The sequence below is a fragment of the Acinonyx jubatus genome, chromosome C2, assembly GCF_027475565.1.
Source record: "Acinonyx jubatus isolate Ajub_Pintada_27869175 chromosome C2, VMU_Ajub_asm_v1.0, whole genome shotgun sequence".
Classification (NCBI taxonomy): Eukaryota; Metazoa; Chordata; class Mammalia; order Carnivora; family Felidae; genus Acinonyx; species Acinonyx jubatus.
In genome coordinates, this window is record NC_069384.1 from 121,885,708 (window position 1) to 121,908,409 (window position 22,702).

General features: G+C 40.3%; 1 protein-coding gene across 1 annotated transcript in view; it reads left to right on the top strand.

Annotated features, from left to right (window-relative positions):
- The first annotated feature begins 1,128 nt into the window (after positions 1 to 1,128).
- The window catches only part of RBP2 (retinol binding protein 2), a 38,341-nt gene continuing 16,767 nt past the window's right edge, over positions 1,129 to 22,702 (top strand). Inside the window, exons 1-2 of the mRNA XM_027061732.2 lie at positions 1,129 to 1,170; positions 16,589 to 16,712. Of these exons, the coding sequence (XP_026917533.1) occupies positions 16,640 to 16,712 (73 nt within the window). The 5' untranslated portion in view covers positions 1,129 to 1,170; positions 16,589 to 16,639. The remainder of the gene's footprint in view (positions 1,171 to 16,588; positions 16,713 to 22,702) is intronic.

Below are 22,702 nucleotides of genomic sequence, written 5' to 3' on the forward strand. Positions count from 1 at the left end.
AGATCATGATTGCTATTCTAATCATGGGTTAAACCACTTACTGGAAACAAAACACTGTATAATAAGAGGTTTTGAATGGGCACATCTTCATTGATTTTAACACATCAAATGGCATTTGACAAACGGTGCAAAAGAATATGGACAAATATCTAATTGATTAAATCACCAACGTTTTCATTTAATTTGAGGTTCTTAAAAAGAAAGATTGCTGGTAGCTTATAGCATCATTCATAGTCAAAATCCTTCTGTCTTTCCTTCACAAAGAATGCAGAAAATTGGGGCTTCTGCCTGAGAAATACCCTCCCCATTTACACTCAAGACCAGCAGTCTTCACTCTACAAATATTTGTTTATTCCTCATCTACAATGTGCTAGTCACTGGGGATATGGCAGTAAACAAAACAGAGAGACAGTCAATAATCCTCTAATCTCAGGGAGAAAGAGATAGTAAATAAACAGATGTTCCCTAATCTGAGAAAAGCCAGAAATTCCTTAGTTCTGGTGGCAGAAAATTTCAGCAGGGAGCAGTTTCCATCTGTCAGGATTGCCAAGGGCATTCCAAGAATCCTTGGAAGAAAGGCAGGGACAGCTCCCTTGGGAAGAGGTAGTCAGGAGTGACTCACCCTTGCTAGTTCCCCACATCCTCCCAACTGCTGGTAAAAGTGTACGGCAAGGTGGGAAGGAGGAGGGGGTTGCAAGTGGGCTCCTCCCTGAGCTAAAGCAATTTGATCCCTGTGGCCCTGGGAAGAATGAGTGTTTGTGATCTCCTGTTCTCCTGGCCTGCCTTCTGGGCACAAAAGTGGAGAAGGGGAACAATTTACATAAAAACTAAAGCAAGACGCAGCTCTGTGTAGTGGCTGAAGGAACTCGAGGTCCCCTCCCTCTCGGGGTCTCTGGTGAAGACAAATCTGGTCTTATCTAGTTCCAATAACAAACACAGGCCAGACAGACAAGTTGCAAGGGCATTCGACAAAGGGAGGGGAAGGAGTGGGCCCTGAGGAGAAGCTGAGTAAGCATTCAGCTGATGCCTTTTCCCTGGTAGGACCTGCTTTCTTGCCTCAGGAGGAAAGAGGGTGGAGCTGGGCAGGCCTGGGCTCTAAAGGCTGCCTTGCTTAACTGGAGCCAGTGAAGAGCCCAGATGCTGGCAGCCAGATGCTCCTGAGAACTGCAGGTAAATGCCTGGAAATCTGCTGTGCTTGCTCTTAGCTGACTGATTTATCTTAGACCCAAGCTTCTTGAGAGATCCACATCTTCACTTTCTCGTGTGCTCTCCAGAAAGGTTCTTGCAATTTAGAAAGACTGGGTTACAACTGATGAGTTCCCGCAGGCTTAAGACTCACCTAAGGGATTCTACAGAGAGGTTAATAAATTCAGAAGTGGAGATGCCCAGGCAACAGAGAAAATGAAACATCTGGGTGTGTGATTTGTTAGTATGAATGGAGAGTTCAGGGGTCCTAGGGTAGAACTTTTGAAATTGGGGTTCTGCCAATTTTAAGTTAGTTGGTCCTCCTGGGATGGAAGGTGTAGGCAATAATACTGGCTGAATTGTTGAGTGGCAATTGCTTTCCTTCATCCACTGTCTCTTACTTTCTTCCCCCAGTATCCCCACTACCACCACACCATCCTCTACAAATACAGATCTGAGAGCAAAGAGCATGGTGAAGCTGTATTTTGTTGAGGACTTATCACAAGCCAAATCCTTTCTAGGAGCTTGATCTCCACCCCCATACCATAATTACCACCTCAGAATAAACGCATTCTGGGTGCCAGGACGCTGCTAAGACCTTTATGTGTATCACTTCCTTTAATTGCTACAATGACCCTGAGACACATGATTCTGACACTCGAAAGAGGCAAGTGTCTTGGTATCCCACTGCTAGGAAGGGGTGAAACCTGGATTCAAAACTTGGTGTGGCCAACCCCAAAACTTTTTAAAAGATTTTATTTTTCTTCTCCACTGTTTTCCTCTTCCATTTCTATTACTCTCTAGCAATGTTCGTTGTTTTTTTAAATACAGTTTATTGACAAACTGGTTTCCATACAACACCCAGTGCTCATCCCAACGAGTGCGCTCCTCATTGCCCATCACCCACTTTCCCCTCTCCCCCACATCCCATCAACCCTCAGTTTGTTCTCAGAATCCAAGAGTCTCTTATCTTTTTCCTCCCTCCTTCTCTGTAACTTTTTATTTTTCCTTTCCTCTCCCCCATGGTCTTTAAATCATAGTCCTATACCAGCAGCATCAGCACCATCTGGGAACTTCATAGAAATGTAACTTCCTGGGCCCTACCCCAGATCCAGTAAATCAGAAATTCCAGGGCTAGTGCCCAACAATCTGTGTGCATGTGTGTATGTGTGTGTTTCCACACTGATATCTTTTATTCTTTTTTCAATGAAAGTATAATGAACATACAGTGTTACATTAGTTTCATGTGTTTAACATGTTGTGTTCAACAATTGAATACATTACAAAGTGCTCACGATGATAAGTGTAGTTACCATCTGTGACCATATACTGTTATTACAAAATTATTGACTATTTCCCTATGCTGTGGTCTTCAGCTCCTTCACTTACTTATTTTATAACTGGGAGTTTATACCTCTTAATACCCTGTATCTATTTCACCCATCTACCCTTCAGCCACCTCCCTCTGGCAACCATCAGTTTGTTCTCTGTATTTAAGAGTCTGTTTTTTTGTTTGTTTGTTTGTTCCTTTGCTTTGTTTTTTTAGATTCTAGATATAAATGATATGATGTTTGTCTTTGTCTGACTTATTTCATTTAACATAATACCCTCTAAGTCCATTCATGTCACAGATGGCAAGTTCTTATTCTTTTTTATTGCTGAGTAATACTTCAGTGTGTGTGTGTGTGTGTGAGATAGATAGATAGATAGATAGATATATCTTCTTTATTTGCTTATCTATCAGTAGATACTTGGGCTGCTTCTGTATCTTGGTTGTTGTAAACAGTACTGAAGTAAACACAGGGGTGCATATATATTTTCAAGTTAGTGTTTTCATTTTGAGAGGAAGATAAATAACCAGTAGTAGAATTAATGGATCATATGGTATTTTTATTTTTAATTTTTTGAGGAACCTCTAGTTTTCGCTAGTGCTTGTACCAATTGACATTCCCACCAACAGTGCATGAGGGTTCCTTTTTCTCCACATCCTCACCTACACTTTTATTTCTTGCCCTTTAAATACTAGCCATTCTGACTGATGTGAGGTGATATCTCACTGTGATTTTGATTTGCATTTCCCTGATGATTAGAGATGCTGAGCATTTCTTTAGGTGTCTGTGGGTACATGTGTCTGTTCAAGATATTAATACCCCTGTTTTCTTCTAGGAGTTTTATGGCTTCAGGTCTCACATTTAGGTGTTAATCCATTTTGAGGTGTTTTTTTTTTTTTTTTTTTTTTTTGTATAGTGTAAGAAAGTTGTCCAGTTTCATTCTTTTGCATTGTACATCTTCTATGGAAAAGCGTCTATTTGAGTCCTCTGCCCATTTTCAATTGGATTATTTGGGGGGTTTTTGATGTTGATTTATATAAGTTCTCTATATATTTTGGATATTAATCCCTTAATCAAGTATATAATTTGTAAATATCTTCTCCCATTTAGTAGGTTGACTTTTCACTTTGTTGATGGTTTCCTTGACTGTGAAGAAGCTTTTTATTTTGGTATAGTCCCGATAGTTGATTTTTGCTTTTGTTTCCTTTGCCTGAGGAAACATACCTAGAAAATGTTGCTAAGGCCAATGTCTGAGATATTAATGCCCCTGTTTTCTTCTAGGAGTTTTATGGCTTCAGGTCTCACATTTAGGTCTTTAATCCATTTTGAGTTTATTTTTTTGTATGGTATAAGGAAGTTGTCCAGTTTCATTCTTTCGCATGTAGCTGTCCAGTTTTCCCAGTACCCTTTATTGAAGAGACTGTCTTTTCCCCATTGTGTATTCTTGCTCCCTGGGTTATAGATTATTTGATCAGATAGGCATAGGCTTATTTCTGGACTGTCTATTCTTTTCCATTGATCTATATGTCTGTTTTTGTGCCAATACCATACGGTTTTAATTACAGAAGTTTGTAGTATATATTGAAATCTGGGATTGTGTTACTTCCACCTTTGTTTTTCTTTCTCAAGATTACTTTGGTTATTTGGAGTCTTTTGTGGTTCCATAAAAATTTTAGTATTATTTGTTCTAGTGTTGCAAAAAATGTTCTTGGTATTTTGATAGGGATTGCATTGAACCTGTAGATTGCTTTAGGTAGTGTGGACATTATAGCATTATTAATTCTTCCAGTCATGAGCATGTTATAGTTTTCCATTTTTTATGTGTTGTCTTTCGGTTCTTTCATCAGTGTCTTATTGTTTTCAGAGTATGGGTCTTTCACCTCCTTTGTTAAATGTATTTTTTTTGGGTGCAGCTGTAAATAGGATTATTTTCTTAATTTCTATTTCTATGGTTTTGTTATTAGTGTCTAGAAATGCAACCGATTCCTGTATGTTAACTTTGTATTCTGCAACTTTACTGAATGCATCTTTCAGTTCTAATAGTTTTTGGTGGAGTCTTTAGGGTTTTCCATATGTAGTATCATGTCATCTACAAATAGTGACATTTTTACTTCTTCTCTACCAATTTAGATGCCTTTTATTTCTTTGTGTTGTCTAATTGCTGTGGCTAGGACTTCTAATACTATGTTGAATAAAAGTAGTGAGAGTGGACATCTTCGTCTTGCTCCTCATCTTGGAGGAAAGGCTTTCAGTTTTTCACCATTGAGTATGTTGTTAGCTGTGGATTTTTTATATGTTGACTTTATTATGTTGAAGTATGTTCTCTCTAAACCCACTTTGTTGAGACTTTTTATCATAAATAGATGTTGTATTTTGTCAAATGTTTTTTCTGCATCCATTGAAGTGGTCGTATTTTTTTTCATAGTTCCTCTTGTTAAAATGATATGTAGATACTGATTTGTAGATACTGAACCACCTTTGCATCCCTAGAATAAGTCTTATTTGATCATGGTGAATGATTTTCCTAATGTATTGTTGGATTTGGTTTGCTAATATTTTGTTGAGATTTTGTGCATCTATGTCCATAAGAGATATTGGCCTATAGTTTTCTTTATAGTAATATCTTTGGTTTTGGCATCAGGTAATGCTTGCCTTGTAGAAATTTGAAAGTTTTCCTTTCTTTTCTATTTTTTAGAATAGCTTGAGAAGAATAGGTATTCTTTTTAAATGCTTTGTTAGAATTCAACTGTGAAGCCATCTGGTCCTAGACTTTTGTTTATTGGGAGTTTTTCCTTTATTATTGATTCAATTTCATTGCTAGCAATCTGTTCAAAGATAGTACATTTCTAGGACTGTATCCATTTATTCCAGGTTGTCCAATTTATTGACATATAATTTTTCATACTATTCTTTTATAATTGTTTGTATTTCTGTGGTGTTAGTTGTTATTTCTCCTCCTTCTGTTCTGATTTTATTTGACTCCTTTCTTTTTTCTTGATGAGTCTGGAAAAAGCTTATCAATTATGTTTATCGTTTCAAAGAACCAGCTCTTGATTTCATTGATCTTTTCACTTGCTTTTTTCAGTATTTCATTTATTTTTGTTCTCATCTTTATGATTTCCTTCCTTCTATTAGCTTTGGATTTTATTTGTTATTTTTCTAATTCCTTTAGGTTGTTTGACATTTTTCCTGGTTTTTGAGGTAGACCTGTATTGCTATATGCTTTTCTCTTAGAATTGCTATTGCTGTTTCCCAAAGATTTGGAACTATTGTGTTTTCATTTTCATGTCTCCATGAATTTTTTTAGTTTCCTTTTTCACCCATTGGTTGTTTGAGAACATATTTTTTAGCCTCCATGTGTTTGTGTTTTTTTCTTATAAGTTTTTTCTAGTTTTATACCATTGGGGTCAGAAAAGATGCTTGATATGATTTCAATCTTCTTAAGCTTATTAGGACCTCTTTTGTTGCCTAACATATGATCTATCCTGGAGAATGTTCCATGTGAACTTGAAAATAATTTGTATTCTGATGTTTTTTGATGGAATGTTCTGAATATATCTGTTAGGTCGAGCTGGTCTAATGTGTCATTTGAAGCCACTATTTCCTTGTTGATTTTCTGTCCAGATGATCTATCCATTGATGTAAATGGAATGTCAAAGTTCTCTACTATTATTGTATTACTGTCAATCTCTTCCTTTATGTCTGTTAATATTTGCTTTATGTATTTAGATCCTCCAGTGTTGTGTGCATAGCTATTTACAGTTGTTATATCCTATTGTTGGATTGATTCCTTTTCATTATGTCATGCCCTTCTTTTCCTCTTCTACAGTCTTTGCTTTAAAGTCTACTTGGTCTGCAGGAAGAAACGATAGTGGCTGAACCCAGAGAAGTGGTGGTGTCCCCAATGGACAATGGGTTCCTCAGCCTGGACTCACCCACTTATGTCCTGTACATGAAGAGAGCAGAATGGGCAGATATAGGGGTGCCTGGGTGGCTCAGTTGGTTAAGTGTCCGACTTCGGCTCAAGTCATGATCTCATGATTTGTGAGTTCAAGCCCCACGTCGGGCTCTGTGCTGACAGCTTGGAGCCTGGAGGCTGCTTCAGATTCTGTGTCTCCTTCTCTCTCTGCTCTTCCCCCACCCACACTCTGTCTCTCTCTCTCTAAAATAAATAAACATTAAAAAAAAAAAGATTGGGCAAATATAGATCTAGTGCCACAGAATTATGGCCCCAATACAGTGGTCTAGATCATTTGTAACAAATAATTTAGAAATGTTTATGATTATTTTGGGCTTGTTCTGCAATATGATGAAAGAAGTGAATGAGCTTTTAAACTAACCAGAGGTGTTATTGGGTCAAATGCAGCCAATTATACAGTGTGGCATTTTTGGAGAGTTCTCTTAAAGTCACTTCAAAAAGATCTACATGAAAAAATGTACTATATCACTGCAATAATTGAGGAACATCTGCAAAACTATCAAGTTTGGCATTATAGGAGAGTACTAGCGGACTGGCTAAAAGATCCATCTCAGGAGTTTGAGTTTATTGCTGATATTCTTAATTGGATGCAAAGGAATTATCATCCCTGGCAACATCAACAATGGGTTATTCGGGAATTTAAATTTTGGGATAATGAGCTGCAGCATGTGGACCAACTTTTTTTTTTTAAGTTTATTTATTTATTTATTTTGAGAGAGAGAGAGAGAGAGAGAGAGAATGAATGTGCATGGGTGGGACAGAGAGAGATGGAGAGAGAGAGAGAAACCTAAGCAGGCTCTGCACTGTCAGCACAGAGTCTGATGTGGGACTCAAACTCATGAATGGTGAGATCATGGCCTGAGCTGAAGCCTGATACAACCGACTGAGCCACTCAGGTGCTACAGTGAGTGGACCAACTTCTTAAAGAGGATGTGAGAAATAACTCTGTCTGGAATCAAAGATACTTCACATCTGACACCAATGGCTACAAAGATCATGCTGTATTGGAGAGAGAAGTCCAGTTAGTAATATGCTTCACTTCTTTACTCATTAAAACAACATTTGTGTGTCTATCATGTCTCAGGCATTGGAGATACAGCAAAGATCAAGACTGCCCTTGATCCTGCCCTCATGGAACTAATAGGACAGAATACTTACATGAACTGTATAATGACAAATTTACAGATACTGTAATATATCTCTACTTTGTAGTGTCTTACATTTCTTGAAATATTGTTTCTACTACAGATTGAGAAGAAATCAGATTTCATAGTATCTCAGAAACTTTATTTTAAAACTATCTCATTAAATTCTGGTGCCCTTTAGATAATAGTCTCCACTGACCATGTTATCATTGCAGGGTTTGGAGCAGGGTAAGTCTTTGTTGTAAGGGGCTGTCCTCTATAGATTGTAGGATGTTGAGCAGCAGTCCTGGCCTTTGGCTGTAACAAACAAAAACATCCCCAGACATTGACAAATGTCCCCTGTGGGGCAAAACCATCCCCAGTTGAAACTGCTCTTTTAGCATACAAAAAGCTGTTGTGAGAATGAGGGTTTTCTGAATTGGCATGGATTTCTATGTTAATATCCATAAACATTAATAGCCACCTCTTTTCAGGAAAAAAAAATGTCTACTTGATTTTATCTAAGTATTGCTATCCTGGCTTTTTTTTTTCCTCACTTTGATTTGCATGGTATATGTTTTTCCATCCCTTCACTTTGAATCTGTATGTGACTTAAGGTCTGAAGTGAGTCTCTTGTAGACAGCATATAAATGGGTATTATTTTTTTATCCATTCAGTCACCCTATGTTTTTTGATTGGAGCATTTGGTTTATTTATATTTAAGGAAATTTTTTTAAGTTTATTTATTTATTTATTTATTTTGAGAGAGAGAGAGAGAGAGAGAGAGAGAGAGAGCATACATGTGCATACACATGTATGAGGGTGGGGAGGGGCAGAGAGAGCGGGAGAGAGAGAATCCCCAGCAGGCTCCATGCTGTCGGTGTGGAGCCTAGCTCAGGTCTCGATCTCAAAAACCATGAGATCATGACCGGAGCTGAAATCAAGAGTCAGACACTTAACCAACTGAACCACCCAGGTGCCCCCATTTAAGGTAATTATTGATAGGTATATACTTATTGCCATTTTGTTAATTGTTTTCTGGTTGATTTTGTAGTTCTTCTGTTTCTTCTTTCATCTCTTCATCTTTTCCTTTGTTGTCTGATGACTTTCTTTAGTGTTATGCTTGGGTTCCCCTTCTTTTTATTTATTTATTTTTTGTATCTACTATAGGTTTCAGATTTGTGATTACCATCAGTTTCATATATAACATCTTATGTATATAGCAGTCTATATTAAGTTTGTCGCTTAAGTTTAAATACATTCTAAAAGCACAAAAATTTTACTCCCCTCACCATGTTTTATGTGTACAATGTCATATTTTACATCTTAATTTTCTTGTATCACTTGACTAATTTTTATAGATATAATTGATTTTTACTAGTTTAATGTTTTAACCTTCATATGACTTTATAAGTGATTAATCTACTATCTTTACTACATGCTTGCTTTTACCAGTGAAATTTTTTCCTTTCATAATTTTCTTACTTCCAGTTATGGTCTCTTCTTTTTCCACTTAAAGAATTCCCTTTACCATTTTTTTGTAAGGATGGTTTAGTGTTTATGAACTCCTTTAACTTTTGTTTGTCTGGGAAACTGTATCTCCTCTTCTTTTCTGAATGATAACGTTAGTGGGTAGAATATTCTTGGTTGTAGGTTTTTTACTTTTTGGTACTTTGAATATATCATGCCACTCCCTTCTGGCCTATAAAGTTTCTGCTGAAAAATTAGCTTATAGCCTCATAGGATTTTCTTTGTATATAACTATTTTCTTTTCTCTTGCTGCTTTTTCTTCTTTGTTTAATCCTCACAGCTTTCATTACTATTTCTTTTTTTTAATATAATTTATTGTCAAATTGGCTAACATACAGTGTGTAAAGTGTGCTCTTGGTTTTGGGGTAGATTCCTATGGTCCATCGCTTACATACAACACCCAGTACTCATCCCAACAAGTGCCCTCCTCAGTGCCCATCACCCATTTTCCCCTCTCTCCCACTCCCCCCCATAAACCCTCAGTTTGTTCTCTGTATTTAAGAGTCTCTTATGATTTACCTCCCACCCTCTATGTTTGTAACTGTATTTTTCCCCTTTCCTTCCCCCATGGTATTCTGTTGTTTCTCAAGATCCATATATGAGTGAAAACATATGATTTCTGTCATTCTCCAACTGACTTATTTCACTCAGGGTAATACCTTCCAGTTCCATCCACATTGCTGCAAATGGCACGATTTCATTCTTTCTCATTGCCAGGTAGTATCCCATTATATATATAAACCACATCTTTATCCATTCATCAGTTGATGGACAGTTAGGCTCTTTCCATAATTTGGCTATTGTTGAAAGTACTGCTATAAATATTGGGGTACATGTGCTCCTATGAATCAGCACTCCTATATCCTTTGGATAAATTCCTAGTAGAGCTATTGCTGAGTCGTAGGGTAGTTCCATTTTTAATTTTCTGAGGAACCTCTACACTGTTTTCCAGAGTGGCTGCACCAGTTTGCATTCCCACCAACAGTGCAAGAGGATTCCCATCTCTCCACATCCTTTCCAGCATCTGTTGTTTCCTGAGTTGTTCATTTTAGCCACTCTGACCAGTGTGAGGTGGTATCTCAGTGTGGTTTTGATTTGTATTTCTCTGATGATGAGTGATGTAGAGCATCTTTTAATGTGTCTGTTGGCCATCTGAATGTCTTCTTTGAAAAAGTGTCTATTCCTGTCTTCTGCCCATTTCTTCACTGGATTATTTGTTTTTTCAGTGTTGAGTTTGGTAAGTTCTTTATAGATTTTGGATACTAGCCCTTTATCCAATATGCCATTTGAAAATATCTTCTCCCATTCCGTCAGTTGCCTTTTAGTTTTATTGATTGTTTCCTTTGCAGTGCAGAAGCCTTTTATCTTGATGAGGTCCCAATAGTTCATTTTTGCTTTAAATTCCCTTGCTTTTGGAGATGTGTCAAGCAAGAAATTGCTGCAGCTGAAGTCAAAGAGATTGTTGCCTGATTTCTCCTCTAGAGTTTTGATGGTTTCCTGTCTGATATTTAGGTCTTTCATCCATTTTGAGTTTATTTTTGTGTATGGTGTAAGAAAGTGGTCTAGGTTCATTCTTCTGCATGTCGCTGTCCAGTTCTCCCAGGACCATTTGCTAAAAAGACTGTCTTTTTTCCATTGGATACTCTTTCCTGCTTTGTCAAAGATTACTTGGCCATATATGTGTGGGTCCAATTCTGGGTTCTCTATTCTATTCCATTTGTCTGTGTCTGTTTTTGTACCTTCTCTTTCTGCTTTTAAAATTCTCTACTTATTACTAATTTTTGTCATTTTTACTTTTTAAAATTATTGTGTGTCTGGTGCGGACCTCCTTGGGTTCATCTTGTTAGTGCCTGTCTGTGCTTCTGGGCCCAAGATGCCTGTTTCCTTCCCCCATATTATGGAAGGTTTCACTGATTATTTCTTCAAATAAGTTTTCTGCCCCTTTCTGTTTCTCACCTCCTTCTGGGATGGCTCTAATGTGAATGTTATTACATTTGATGATATTGCTGGGTCCCTTAATCTATTCTCATTCTTTATTATTATTTTTTCCTGTTCACCTTGGTTACTTTTTATTATCCTGTCTTCCAGATCACTGACCCATTCCTTTGTGTCCTCTAATCGTCTGTTAATTGTTTCCACTGTATTTTTAAAATTTCAGTTATTGAATTCTTCAGCTCTGATTTGTTATTTTTTATATTTTGTCTTTGTTGAAGTTCTTATTGTGCTCATCTACTTTTCTGTTAAGTCTAGTGTGTATCCTTATGACTATTACTTTGAATTCTTTATTAGGAATATTGCTTAAGATGTTTCATTTAGTTCTTTTACTGTGACTTTGTCTGATTTTTTCATTTGGGAGATATTCCTCTGTCAACTCATTTTGTCTCTCTGTGTTTGTTTCTATGTATTAGGTAGGTCAGCTACATCTCCTAGTCTTGAAAGTTGTGGCCTTGTGAAGTAGGGGTCTTGTGGTGCCATATAGTGCAATCCTCTCTGGTCACCAGAACCAGGCACTTCAGGAGTATCCTCTGCGTGGGCTGCATGCATCCTCCTCTTGAGACTAAACTGTAATTGCCTTCAGCCCAACTGGCTTCAATGACCTGCTTTGCCTGCTATGGGCATACTGGGCAGGGTTTGGTCCCTGTTGAGAGTCCTGTCTGAGGTCGCTGAGGTCTTGTTGGTGGGTGGGGCTGGCAGTCAGATTAGCTGTTTGCACTTAGCCTCTCTGCCACAGCTGCAGGCATACAAAGGGCAGGGCTTGCTCTCTGGACAGTCAGGTAAGAGGCCCATCTGCTACAACTGCAATGCTGGTGCATAGAATTATCTTCCTCCCTCCCCAGAGCAGGAGTCACTTTGGAGTGGCACCAGTCCTGGCCACAGTTGCCTACAGAGTCTCAAAGGACAGGAGCTGTTTTGGAGGGATACCTGAAGAAGCTAGCAGGTTGGGCATGGTGGGCTCTGCAGGGAAACACAGGGGCAGGGCTCACAGGCTAGCAGGGTAGATGGAGAGTATTAGCTCTAGCTCCCACAAACATCAGGCCATCTAGACTGGAGGAGAAGAAGAGAAATTCTTTTCTTCCTGGAGATGTCTCCTAAAAATGCCTGCCTCACCAGCACACATTTTAAGATTAGTCAATAAATCTCCTTCATGTCTAACACAGGTAATTTTCAAACTGCTTTATTTGTGCTGTGTCTTGAGCTGAGTTGTTTATTATGCTGGCTTTTTAATGGCAGGGACTCAGTTTCCTATCACCTTCCAATTCTCCCAGAGTTAAGTACACTGATTTTTAAAGTTCTTGGAGTTAACCCCCAGTGATTTTTAAAGATCCTCAAGTTAAGCCCTGCTGGATTTCAAAGCCAGATGTTACAGGGACTCATCTTCCCAATGCAGGTACCCAGGGCCAGGGGTGCCTGGTATGGGGTCTGACCCTCTCACTTCTCTATGTCTGTGATGTCCTTCCCACTTGTAGTTAGTCTCACTGGGGGAGCTATGTTCCCAATTACTTCTCTACCTTTCCTACCCCTTTCAACATGACTTTCTACCTAAGATTAAGTAGGAAGTCTATTCTGCCAGAGTTCAGGTCATTTTCACAGTTAGTTGCATAGATGTAGCTATTATCTCTGTGTGCCCATGGGATGAGATTACAAATAAATCTGACCCTTGGTAGGGCTTGAGAACCACTTCCTTAGAGGTTTCTCCTAAGTTTTTCAGATAATATTTTTTTAAGTTTATTTATTTATTTTGAAAGAGACAGAGACAGTATGAGTGGGCTAGGAGCATGAGAGAGACAGAGAGAGAGAGAGAGAGAGAGAGAGAGAGGGAATCTCAAGCAGGCTCCACACTACCAGTGCAAAGTCCAACACAGGGCTCACAAATTATGAGTTCATGACCTGTGCTGAAACCAAGAGTTGGACGCTTAACTGACTGAGCCACCCAGGTGTCCACAGGTAATGTTTTTTAATGTTTATTTATTTATTTTGAAGGAGAGAGTGCACAAGCATGGGGAGGGGCAGAGAGAGAGGGAGAGAGAGAATCCCAAGCAGACTCCCTGCTATCAGTGCAGAGCCCAACACAGGCCTTGATCTTATGGTTTGCGAGAACTGTGGGATTATAACCTGAGCCGAAACCAAGAGTCAGTTGCTTAACCAACAGAGCCACCCAGGCACCCCTCAGATAATATTTAAACTTATATTTCTTACAACCATCTAGTCAATCAATAATTATAACCTCCTTAGCACACACATCAATCAGCTAATTTCCCATGTGGGTATAATATGGGATTTTAGTTTGAGATGCTACTAAATCTTTTTTGCAAAAATAATCATGAATGAATACATGAATGAAATGTTTTTTATAGTTTTTTTAAAGTTTATTTGTTTATTATGATACAGAGAGAGAGCATGTAAGCAGGAGGAGGGGCAGAAAAAGAAGGAGAGAGAATCCCAAACAGGCTCCACCTTATCAGCCACAGAGCCCAAGGCATGGCTCAAACCCACAAATCCTGAGATCATGAGCTGAGCCAAAATCAAGAGTCAGATGCTTAACCAACTCAGCCACCCAGGCGCCCATGAGTAAAAATGGTGTTATTCATTAAAAAAAATTTTTTAATGTTTATTTATTTTTGAGAGAGACAGAGACAGAGAGATAGAGACAGAGAGTGGAGGGGTGGGGGCAGAGAGAGAAGGAGACACAGAATCTGAAGGAGGCTCCAGGCTCTGAGCTGTCAGCACAGAACCCGACGCGGAGCTTGAACTCAGAGACCATGGGATCATGACCTGAGCTGAAGTCAGGCGCTCAACCAACTGAGCCACCCAGGCACCCCTGTTTTATTCATTTTTAAATTAAAGTTTAATTTATATACGATAGAAAGGAACAGATACAAATTGCAGAGTTTTAGTTTTAGCGATTGTCATACAGCCACCATATGAATTATAGACATTTCCATCTTACCTCTCCAAGAAATTTCCCTTGTGTCCTTTCCTAGCCCCACCTTCTCTTCTTGTACTCACCAAATCACTGATCTATTTTCTATCACTGTAGATTAGATCCTTTTTCTGGAGTTTCTTATGAGTGAAACTATGCAGTATATGACCATTTGTGTCAAGTTTCTTTCCCTCAGCATAATACCTATGAGATTCATTCACATCATTCAGTGTATCAGGAGATTTTTCCTTTTTACTGTTGAGTAGGATTCTATTGTGTGAATATACCACAATTTGTTTATCCATTAATTTGTCAATGAATGTTTGGGTTGATTCCAGTTTGGGTCTATAATGTGTGAAATAATTTTAGTTTTAAAACCCTCATATTTTAATGAAGTTGACTGCATTTAGAATTCTCAGTCAAAAGTATTTCCCCTTATCACTGCAAGATATTGTTCTATTGTTGTCTTCCATCAAAGTTGTTGAGAAGTCTGATATCAAGATGATTATTGTATTGTTTATTTATAGGTAATCTATATGGTTGTTTTGTTTTCTCTGGAAGATTTTAGAATTTCATTTTTATTTTGATGCTCTAAGTTTCCACCAGTGTATTCTATGTTACAAACATTCTGGGAATTTCCTCAACTCTATCATCCAGTTTACTAATTCTCTCTCCAGCTGTGTTTAATCAGCTATTTAACCCACGTATTACCTTTCACATTTTAATGACTTCATTTTTTAATTTCTATAACTACTCTCTGGTTATTTTTCAATATATTTTTAAATGTCTTTTTATCCATTTTCATGTTTTTAAGTGCTTTTAATTTTTTTCTCATTATAAAATACTTATTTTATAGTTTTTGTATTATCCATTTGTATTATCTGAGGTCTTAGAAGTCTAATTTGACTGTATATTTCTGCTGATGTGTGCTTTTTTGGTGGATTTTCATATGTGTTTAACAATTTTGGATGAGCTCACATTTGGCTGACTTTATCACAGGGAATTCTGGTTGGCCTCGTTTGAAGATGTATCCCTCCAGACAGTTTTTACATTAAATTCTTGCAGCCTGTAAGTTTTGCAAGCTCCAGGACTCCATTTATTTAATACATTGGCTAGCAGGAAGCATAAGCTCAAACCCTAAACCAGAGGCAAAGCAGGGTAGAACTTCTTTTTAACTCACATAGATCCCAGGCTAAATAGACACACTTTCTTACTGTCTCTGGGAATATTTTGACTATTTCACATTCTCAATGACAGAGTAGTCTGTTCAGTGTTTTGGTTTCATGCAAACATTTTATTTTCAACTTCCCACCTGATACAGGGTGAATGCCTCCGCCCACCCATTAAAATTAAAATCTCTGGCTTATTGAAATTAGCAACCTCATTTTTGCCCCCAACTCTCTCCCATACCAGGTCAGCTTTTAATTATTTTCTTTCAAAGGAGGCCTATAGGAGACTCAGTTGGAGGTAGGAGGGGTCACGTAGAGGCCCTTGAATCTTAACCTTTAGATTAAAGGTTCCAACCTACTGTTCCAACCTAGAAGGCTAAGTGATCAGCTTATAGAAGCTTCTGACTGGACACCAAATAATGAAGTCTGATGCTACTTATCTATCTGCTTCTTCTGCCTTCACTCATTTTCTATTTGTAGTGAAGTTGTCCTTTACTCTTCCCTTTTCCCTACATTGGTTTTTTGAAAGCAGCTGAGCCATTTTTTTACTGTGTGTCTTCCTGACTCTCGTATATTTACTAAAAATAAATAAATAAATGTGCTGTTTTACATCCCCCAAACCACAAGCAAACAGAATATAAGCAGAATTTGCTTATATTTCATAGCATATAAGTACATATATTAGAGATCCCTAGTGCCATAATCAAAATTGGCCTCACTTTTGGGGACTCATGGTTTATCCATCTCAGCCCACATCTCTGTTTTTCACAGTATAGCAGCTCCTGTTCAGGCCTCATCTATCAGAACTATGCATCAGAACAGTAAACCAACCCATTTTCTCACCCCTGGGGACAGCCAATCTGGGAAATAGCCCAAACTAAGAGTCCTTGTCCAAATGCCAGCTATGCCCCCTATTTTGGTCAAGGTGATCTTCAGCTTGCTCCTGATGGCTTGAAGCAGAGTCCCACTGCCCCTCTGCCTTCCATCTGTCCTCCCTCCTTGTCTGGCTTGCTTTTAGTATATTGGGCACTGCCCAGTGTGGGGTGGGCACTGAATATTTGTTTTCCTCAAATGCCAGACAGTGTTTAGTTTGGGTCCAAGAGCTCTGTGTGATTCCAGCCATCCAAAAATGGGCTTCTCTGGACCCCTGCATATGGTATAGGTCACTGGGGCACCCATGTGGCCACATTGGACTTTGAGCGTGGGTTGCTCATAGTCCTGCTGAACTTTGCAAAGGAAAGGGAAGGTTTTTTTGGTTGTGCTTACGATCTTTGAACCTATTATCTCAAAGCCATAAACCTAGTCACTAGGCTATAAAAGTAGCTCATTTCAACATGTTCTCCCTGCAGCCTACTCCTTGACATTCAACATTCACCCACACTGAACCAGAAGCTATCACCATGACAAGGGACCAGAATGGAACCTGGGAGATGGAGAGTAATGACAACTTTGAAGGCTACATGAAAGCCCTAGGTAAGGGAGAGGACAGGGATGGAAGGGGGGGGTCACTTTGGGAGAACTTTAGTCTGGCCCTCCAGACAGTGCCGTTATGGAGTTCAACAGATCTGTATGTAAGCCTTGCTCCTTATTTGCTAGCTATGTAATAATAGGTATGTCATAGAAATTCTGAAACTCAGATTCCTCATCTGTAAATTGGGAATAATAATAAATGAGATTATGTCTGGAATGTCCTCAACATAATACCTGGCACACAGAAAAGATACATGAATGTGGGATACACATACACACATACATGCACACATGGAGTAAAATCAAACTTGACAAGATAAATACAGTAGCTCTCCCGCTTTGGATCACCATCTATTAGATAGCCAGTTAGACCTGATATTATCCATGAATGACCCTGCATTGCTCTTGTGGCAGGCTTGTGGTGGGGAAGCAGACAAGGAGTGGCTAAATTTGTTATTCTAGAGAATATGAGACCCACAGAAGGCTAGGAGTGGCTTTTGGCATACAGGTCAAACAACTCACTGCTTACCTGGCTTTTGAACTGGACTCCAGGCCAAAAGCTTGATCAATGTGTGTCCTGAGTTGACTCTCTTGTGGGATCTCTCATGGGCTGACAGAAATCATATAACACCTGAAGGAGGAGCTCACTATGTGGGGCAGCTGCCATTGGCCAGGCGCTGGGCAGGGAGCTTTGGCTGCCTGTGCTTATTTCAGGCAACAGCCTGCAAGAGCCTCCTCATCACCTTTTCAAGCTTTAGAACTTTCCACATAAGGAGCTCCAGGTTGGAATTTCCCCACTGCTAAGGCTGCACGTGGGGTCAGAGGTCCAATAATGTGGATATGAAGATGGGAAGTCTCACCAAGAATGGGAATTGTGGAATTTTCTGTGCAATTAACTTCTAGTTTGATGAACATTTCTTTTTTTTAACATTTATTTATTTTTGAGAGAGAGAGAGACAGAGCACAAGCACAGGGAAGGGCAGAGAGGGAGGGAGACACAGAATCTGAAGCAGCTCCAGGCTCTGAGCTGTTAGCACAGAGCCCAATGTGGGGCTCGAACTCACAGACTGTGAGATCATGACCTGAGCTGAAGTTGGACACTTAATCAATTGATACTCCATTGAGGAACATTTCTACTCTGTCAGTGAACAAGGAGAGCTGACATATTGTGTGATGTATAGAGATTGGAACTTTCTTCATGTACTTTAGACATGTTTCCAATACAGAATAGCTTTCTTTTCCCTCTTGGCTGTCAGAATTTTACCTCAAATACTTGGGGGAGGAGGAGGGAGGCACAAATCTTCCTTCCAGAGCTCCACACCTGTTGTACTGAGATTAGTGTCCTGAAGAGACAATAGAAATGGAAGATTGAGGGGTGCCTAGGTGGCTCAGTTGTTTAAGTGTCCAACTCTTGGTTTCAGTTCAAGTCATGACCTCACAGTTAGTGAGTTTGAGGCACATCAGGCTCTGTGCTGACAGTGTAGACCCTGCTTGGGATTCTCTCCCTCTCTCTCTGCTCCTCCCCATTTCACTCTTTCTCAAAATAAATAAATAAACCTAAAAAATTGTTTTAAATTAAAAAAAAAGAAATGGAAGACTGATTCTACACATGGGCAGATGGTCTGGAGCTTAGCTCAGAAGTGTAATTCTGAACAAGATCATGCAGGTGAGGAAACCACACCAGAGGGGCCAGCCCACATAAGGTTTGTTCTCTGACTTTGACCAATTTTTTAACTTTCCAGAACTAGTTTCCTCATCTGCCAGGTAGGAATAATAGTACTATCCACGGGCTGTTTGGCAGTTTCAAGCTCTCAGCCTGTGCTGAACAAGCCAGACTCAGGGAATATAATCAGAAAGCAATTTTGTGTCCTTTGCTGTGTTTTCTTAAATAATAAAGTCCTATGTTACTTCAGGTATAAAACTGAGTCTCAGTTCAGTTTTCAGTTAAGCAGACTGGTCCCTGATGCCCCCTCTAGGATTCAGGTGAGAAGTAAACACCACTATTACCATCCCCTGGAAGCAACTGAGTGGGGCTGCCCCCACAATTTAATCTGCTACAGGCAACCCAGCAGACCTGTACAATTCCCTCACACCTACCCTGCGGAACAGGGGTTGCTTTCCCAACATTGACAAGTCAGGAAACTTGCCCTTTTGAGCATTCAAACCCTTGGCATTTGGGAAGAACATATGTGGAGATCTCTGCAAATCCCCCGATATGGAAATATCACTAAGTATAACTCTATTTCCTACTAAAGAACCATCACTTTCTTAGATTCTAATCCCTTACACCAAGGAGGTGGCTTTCTCTGGGGGACTGGTGGCTGGCTCAGTAGGGAAAGAGAGATTCCTGTTGAGAAGTGGGTCTGGGTGGCAACCTGGCTTTGTCACTAGCCAGCGACTCACTCTACACATCAGCCTTCCCACATGACTCAGCTGCCAGCTTCAGCAGCATCACATGTCACAATAACCTTTGGTTTTATCCCAAATCATCAAAGTTACTAAGTGTTCAGAGACTGAGTGCCAAGGGTCAATGGTACCTCCTCTCCTGCCTTCTTAGGCACCTGGTGTTTCTTGAGGTCTTAGACTTTCTTGACAGCAAGGAAAGCAGCTGGTAAACTCTTGTACCCTAAGGGGTTTGTAGCTTTCTGAGGTCCCCCTGCAGCCTGGATCAGGGGATCAGGGAATGGGGGGAGTGGTCTTTAATTTAAAGGAGAGCCTGAGGAAGGCTTATCTAAAAATGAAGTTCCAGCATTGTGAGAGAATGCTGGCAGAGAGTCTGTTAACTACCAAGGAGTGAGGCCAGTAGTGTCCAGACATGGGGAATCACTTGACTTTTCTACCACAGTTCAGACATTAGCCATGGAAGCCAGAGACTGTGCCATCTAAGGCAGAACCAAACCCAGTCTCTGCTCTCAAGGAGCTCAAACTTACGTAGTCAGCCGAGTTAAAGCCGTGCACAAACGGTGTTCCTGTTTTCTGCTGCAGTGTGACAAATCACCCCCAAATATAGTGGCTTGGAACAACTACAGTAATTTTATTATTGTCTCTCATGGTTCTGGGGGCTGACCAGGTTTACCTGCTAGGTTCTTGCTAGGGGGCTTTCATTCCGTTGCATGTGGACAATAACTGAAGCTGGAGCCATCTCAAAGGCTTCCCCACTTCTGTGCCTGGCAGTAGGTACTGGCTGGCAGCTGAGGCTTCAGCTGGGCTGTCAATATCTACACGTGGTGTTCCCATGTGGCCTGGGTCTCCTCACAGCATTCTTGCTGTATCCAAAGAGAGAGGAAGTGAAAGCTGAATGGCCTCTTATGATCCAGGCTCAGAAATCATAGAGCATCACTTCCATTGTATTCTATTGGTTGAAGTAGTCATGAGCCCACCTACCTCCAAGGGAAGAGTACATAGACCCGTCTCTCAGTGGGAGGAATGTTAAAGCCACATGGCAATAATAGCTTGTAGGTTGAGAGGTACTGTTGCAGCCATTAAAAAAATGCAATCTATCATCCATGAGACAGTAGGTGATTCCATCCCTTGAGCCCACAGCAAGATGTGTCTGTGGGTGGTGAGTGGAGCTACTGGACAATGTCACTGAAGGCTTCCTAAGTCCTGGGTGGGGTTTTGAAGGGAGGAGAGAATGGCTCCACACAGAAATGTAGTCAGGCATTGTTCTGTGGGTATGTGCAAAGGGCAGGCCAGTAAGAATGTGGTGTGGGCAGAGGGAACAGAAAAAGTTGTATTGCTAGAGGGTGAAGTGCATGGAGGGGATTGAACAGAGTCAGAAAGGTAACAGGTCAGATCCTGAATGGGGTGTGCCACCACATGTGGACTTCATCCTACAAGGAGAAGAATTGTCTGCAGAAGAGAGAGAAAGCACCCATGCTCACCCCGACAACCAGGGGTGAATAGATCTGCAGAACTGTCAGAGAACTGAAGAGGTTGTTGCAATGGTCCTGGGAAGATGGTAAGAGCAGTGCCAAGAAGGTAGACAGGGGGATGTCCAGAGTGGGAAATAGACTAGATTTGGTTACTGGGTGGTGACATGGCAGGGAAGGAGCCTGGAAAATGAAACACCTTAATGTAACTCAGTGAACCATCATGTAAATCAGCAAAGATGTGGACATATAATGGAAGGTTTGTATCCTAAAACTGCTCAGTTAATGTTCAATTTAGACATCTAGGAAATATTTAGTTCACCAATTGTAAATATTGGGGAAAATCCAGTTCTCCTCTTTACTTGGGAAAGAAGGTGGGGCCCATCTCCTATGAAGACCAAATTTTCATTTAAATTAATATGCACAGATTTAAAAGAGCAGAGGCTACTGCAAAAAGTCCTAGTGTGTCTCTGGAAAATTCAATCAGAAAGGAGGTAAGCTTAAAGGCTGAAGTCGAGCAGCCCTCACCTGAGTTGTCTCTGCCAGGAAAGGTTTCCTGAATACCCACAATGTTCCAAATCCTGTCCTAATGGTTTAAGAGCCACAGTCTACCATCAGAGATGAGCACGTGCCATGATGAGCACCATTCTAGAAATTTATATATATTATTTCATGTAATTTATTCAGTTGCAACAAATGCATTGAGCACCTATGACATGCCAAGAAATGTCCTATGCACTGGTAACATGGTGGTAAATGAGGTGACAAATCCCTCTCACCTGAGGAATGTACACACTAGTGGCCGTGAGAGAAAATAAAGTAGGTAAGTGCTTTAAAGAAAACAAAAAGGACTTGTTGGGTGAACAGTGATGGGTGGTCAGAGAAAGCTGTTTGAGGAGCTGACAGGTGAGCCAAGGCTCAAATGCCAAGAAGCAGCGTCCCAGGTACAGGAGACAGCAGGTGCAGAGGTTCTGGGTGTGTTCAAGAAACACAAAGGTTGATGTGTTGGGAAGTGGCAAACAAAGAGAAGTTTAGACATTGTGGTGGAGGACAATCTACTTTATTTATATTCTTTAAGGATCACTGTGGCTACAGTGTAGAGAATGACTCACTGGAAGGCAAGACTAGAAGTAGGGAGGCCCATCCTAGGAGGCCACTGTGTTGTTCAGGCAAGAAGTAATGATGGCTTGGGCTAGTAGTGCCCAGGGGTCTGGAGAAGAGAGAACAGGTTCAACATACAGTTTGGAGATAAAGCCAACAGGGCTTTTAGGGGACTGTGAAACCAGAGGATATGGGGGAAATGAAGATGGCCCCAGGCTTAGGGATGAACAATTGGGAAGATGCTGATCCCATAGGCTGAAATAGAGAAGACATGGGGGAGGCGTGAGTTTGGTTAGGGGTACTGGGCAGGGCAGAATGCACTGAGGGTTCTGTTTTGCATATTTTGATTTCACATGCCCGTTACACATCCAGCTGGAGTATTAAAATTGGCATATTGACGCAAGATCTAGAGCTCAGGGTATAGTCAGGGATCAAGATGGAAGAAATGTTTTCCATTTCATGGAATGAGGAATCTGAAGCCCAGGGAAGTGAAAGGACCTCCCCAGGGTCATCTGTGGTTGGGAAATGATGTTGCTCAGACAAGAGCCCAATCTGCCTGCTTCCATCTCTCAAGCTCTTTCCATGGCACTATTCTAGGTACAAGTACTAAGCATGTGGATAGCAGAGGAGGAGCTCACTGGTAGTCAGAACGCTCAGAAACACTGGGTTACTCAGAGTCCCTGGGTAGAAATTAATTAACAAATGAGGGATAGGCAAAGGGAGAGGGAGAGGGAGAGGGAGAGAGAGAAAGAAAAAAAATGTCTGATGACCCAAGGAGTTAATTTCACAAAATTTGGATTTCTGCTGGTGGTCCTAAGTCAAAGAAGTTATACACCTTGCCAAAGCCTTTACTTGAAGCAAAGACTGGTTGGACTTTTAAACAGAGAGAGTGCTGGGGGTAGAAAAGCCCCAGTGAAGATAAGCTCAGCCTCTTCCTAGCATCTTCCCCTAGGAGAGCAAGAGCCTCTTCTCCTCTAGGTTGTAATGGCAGCACCTCCACCCTGCCCCCAACCAAGTCGT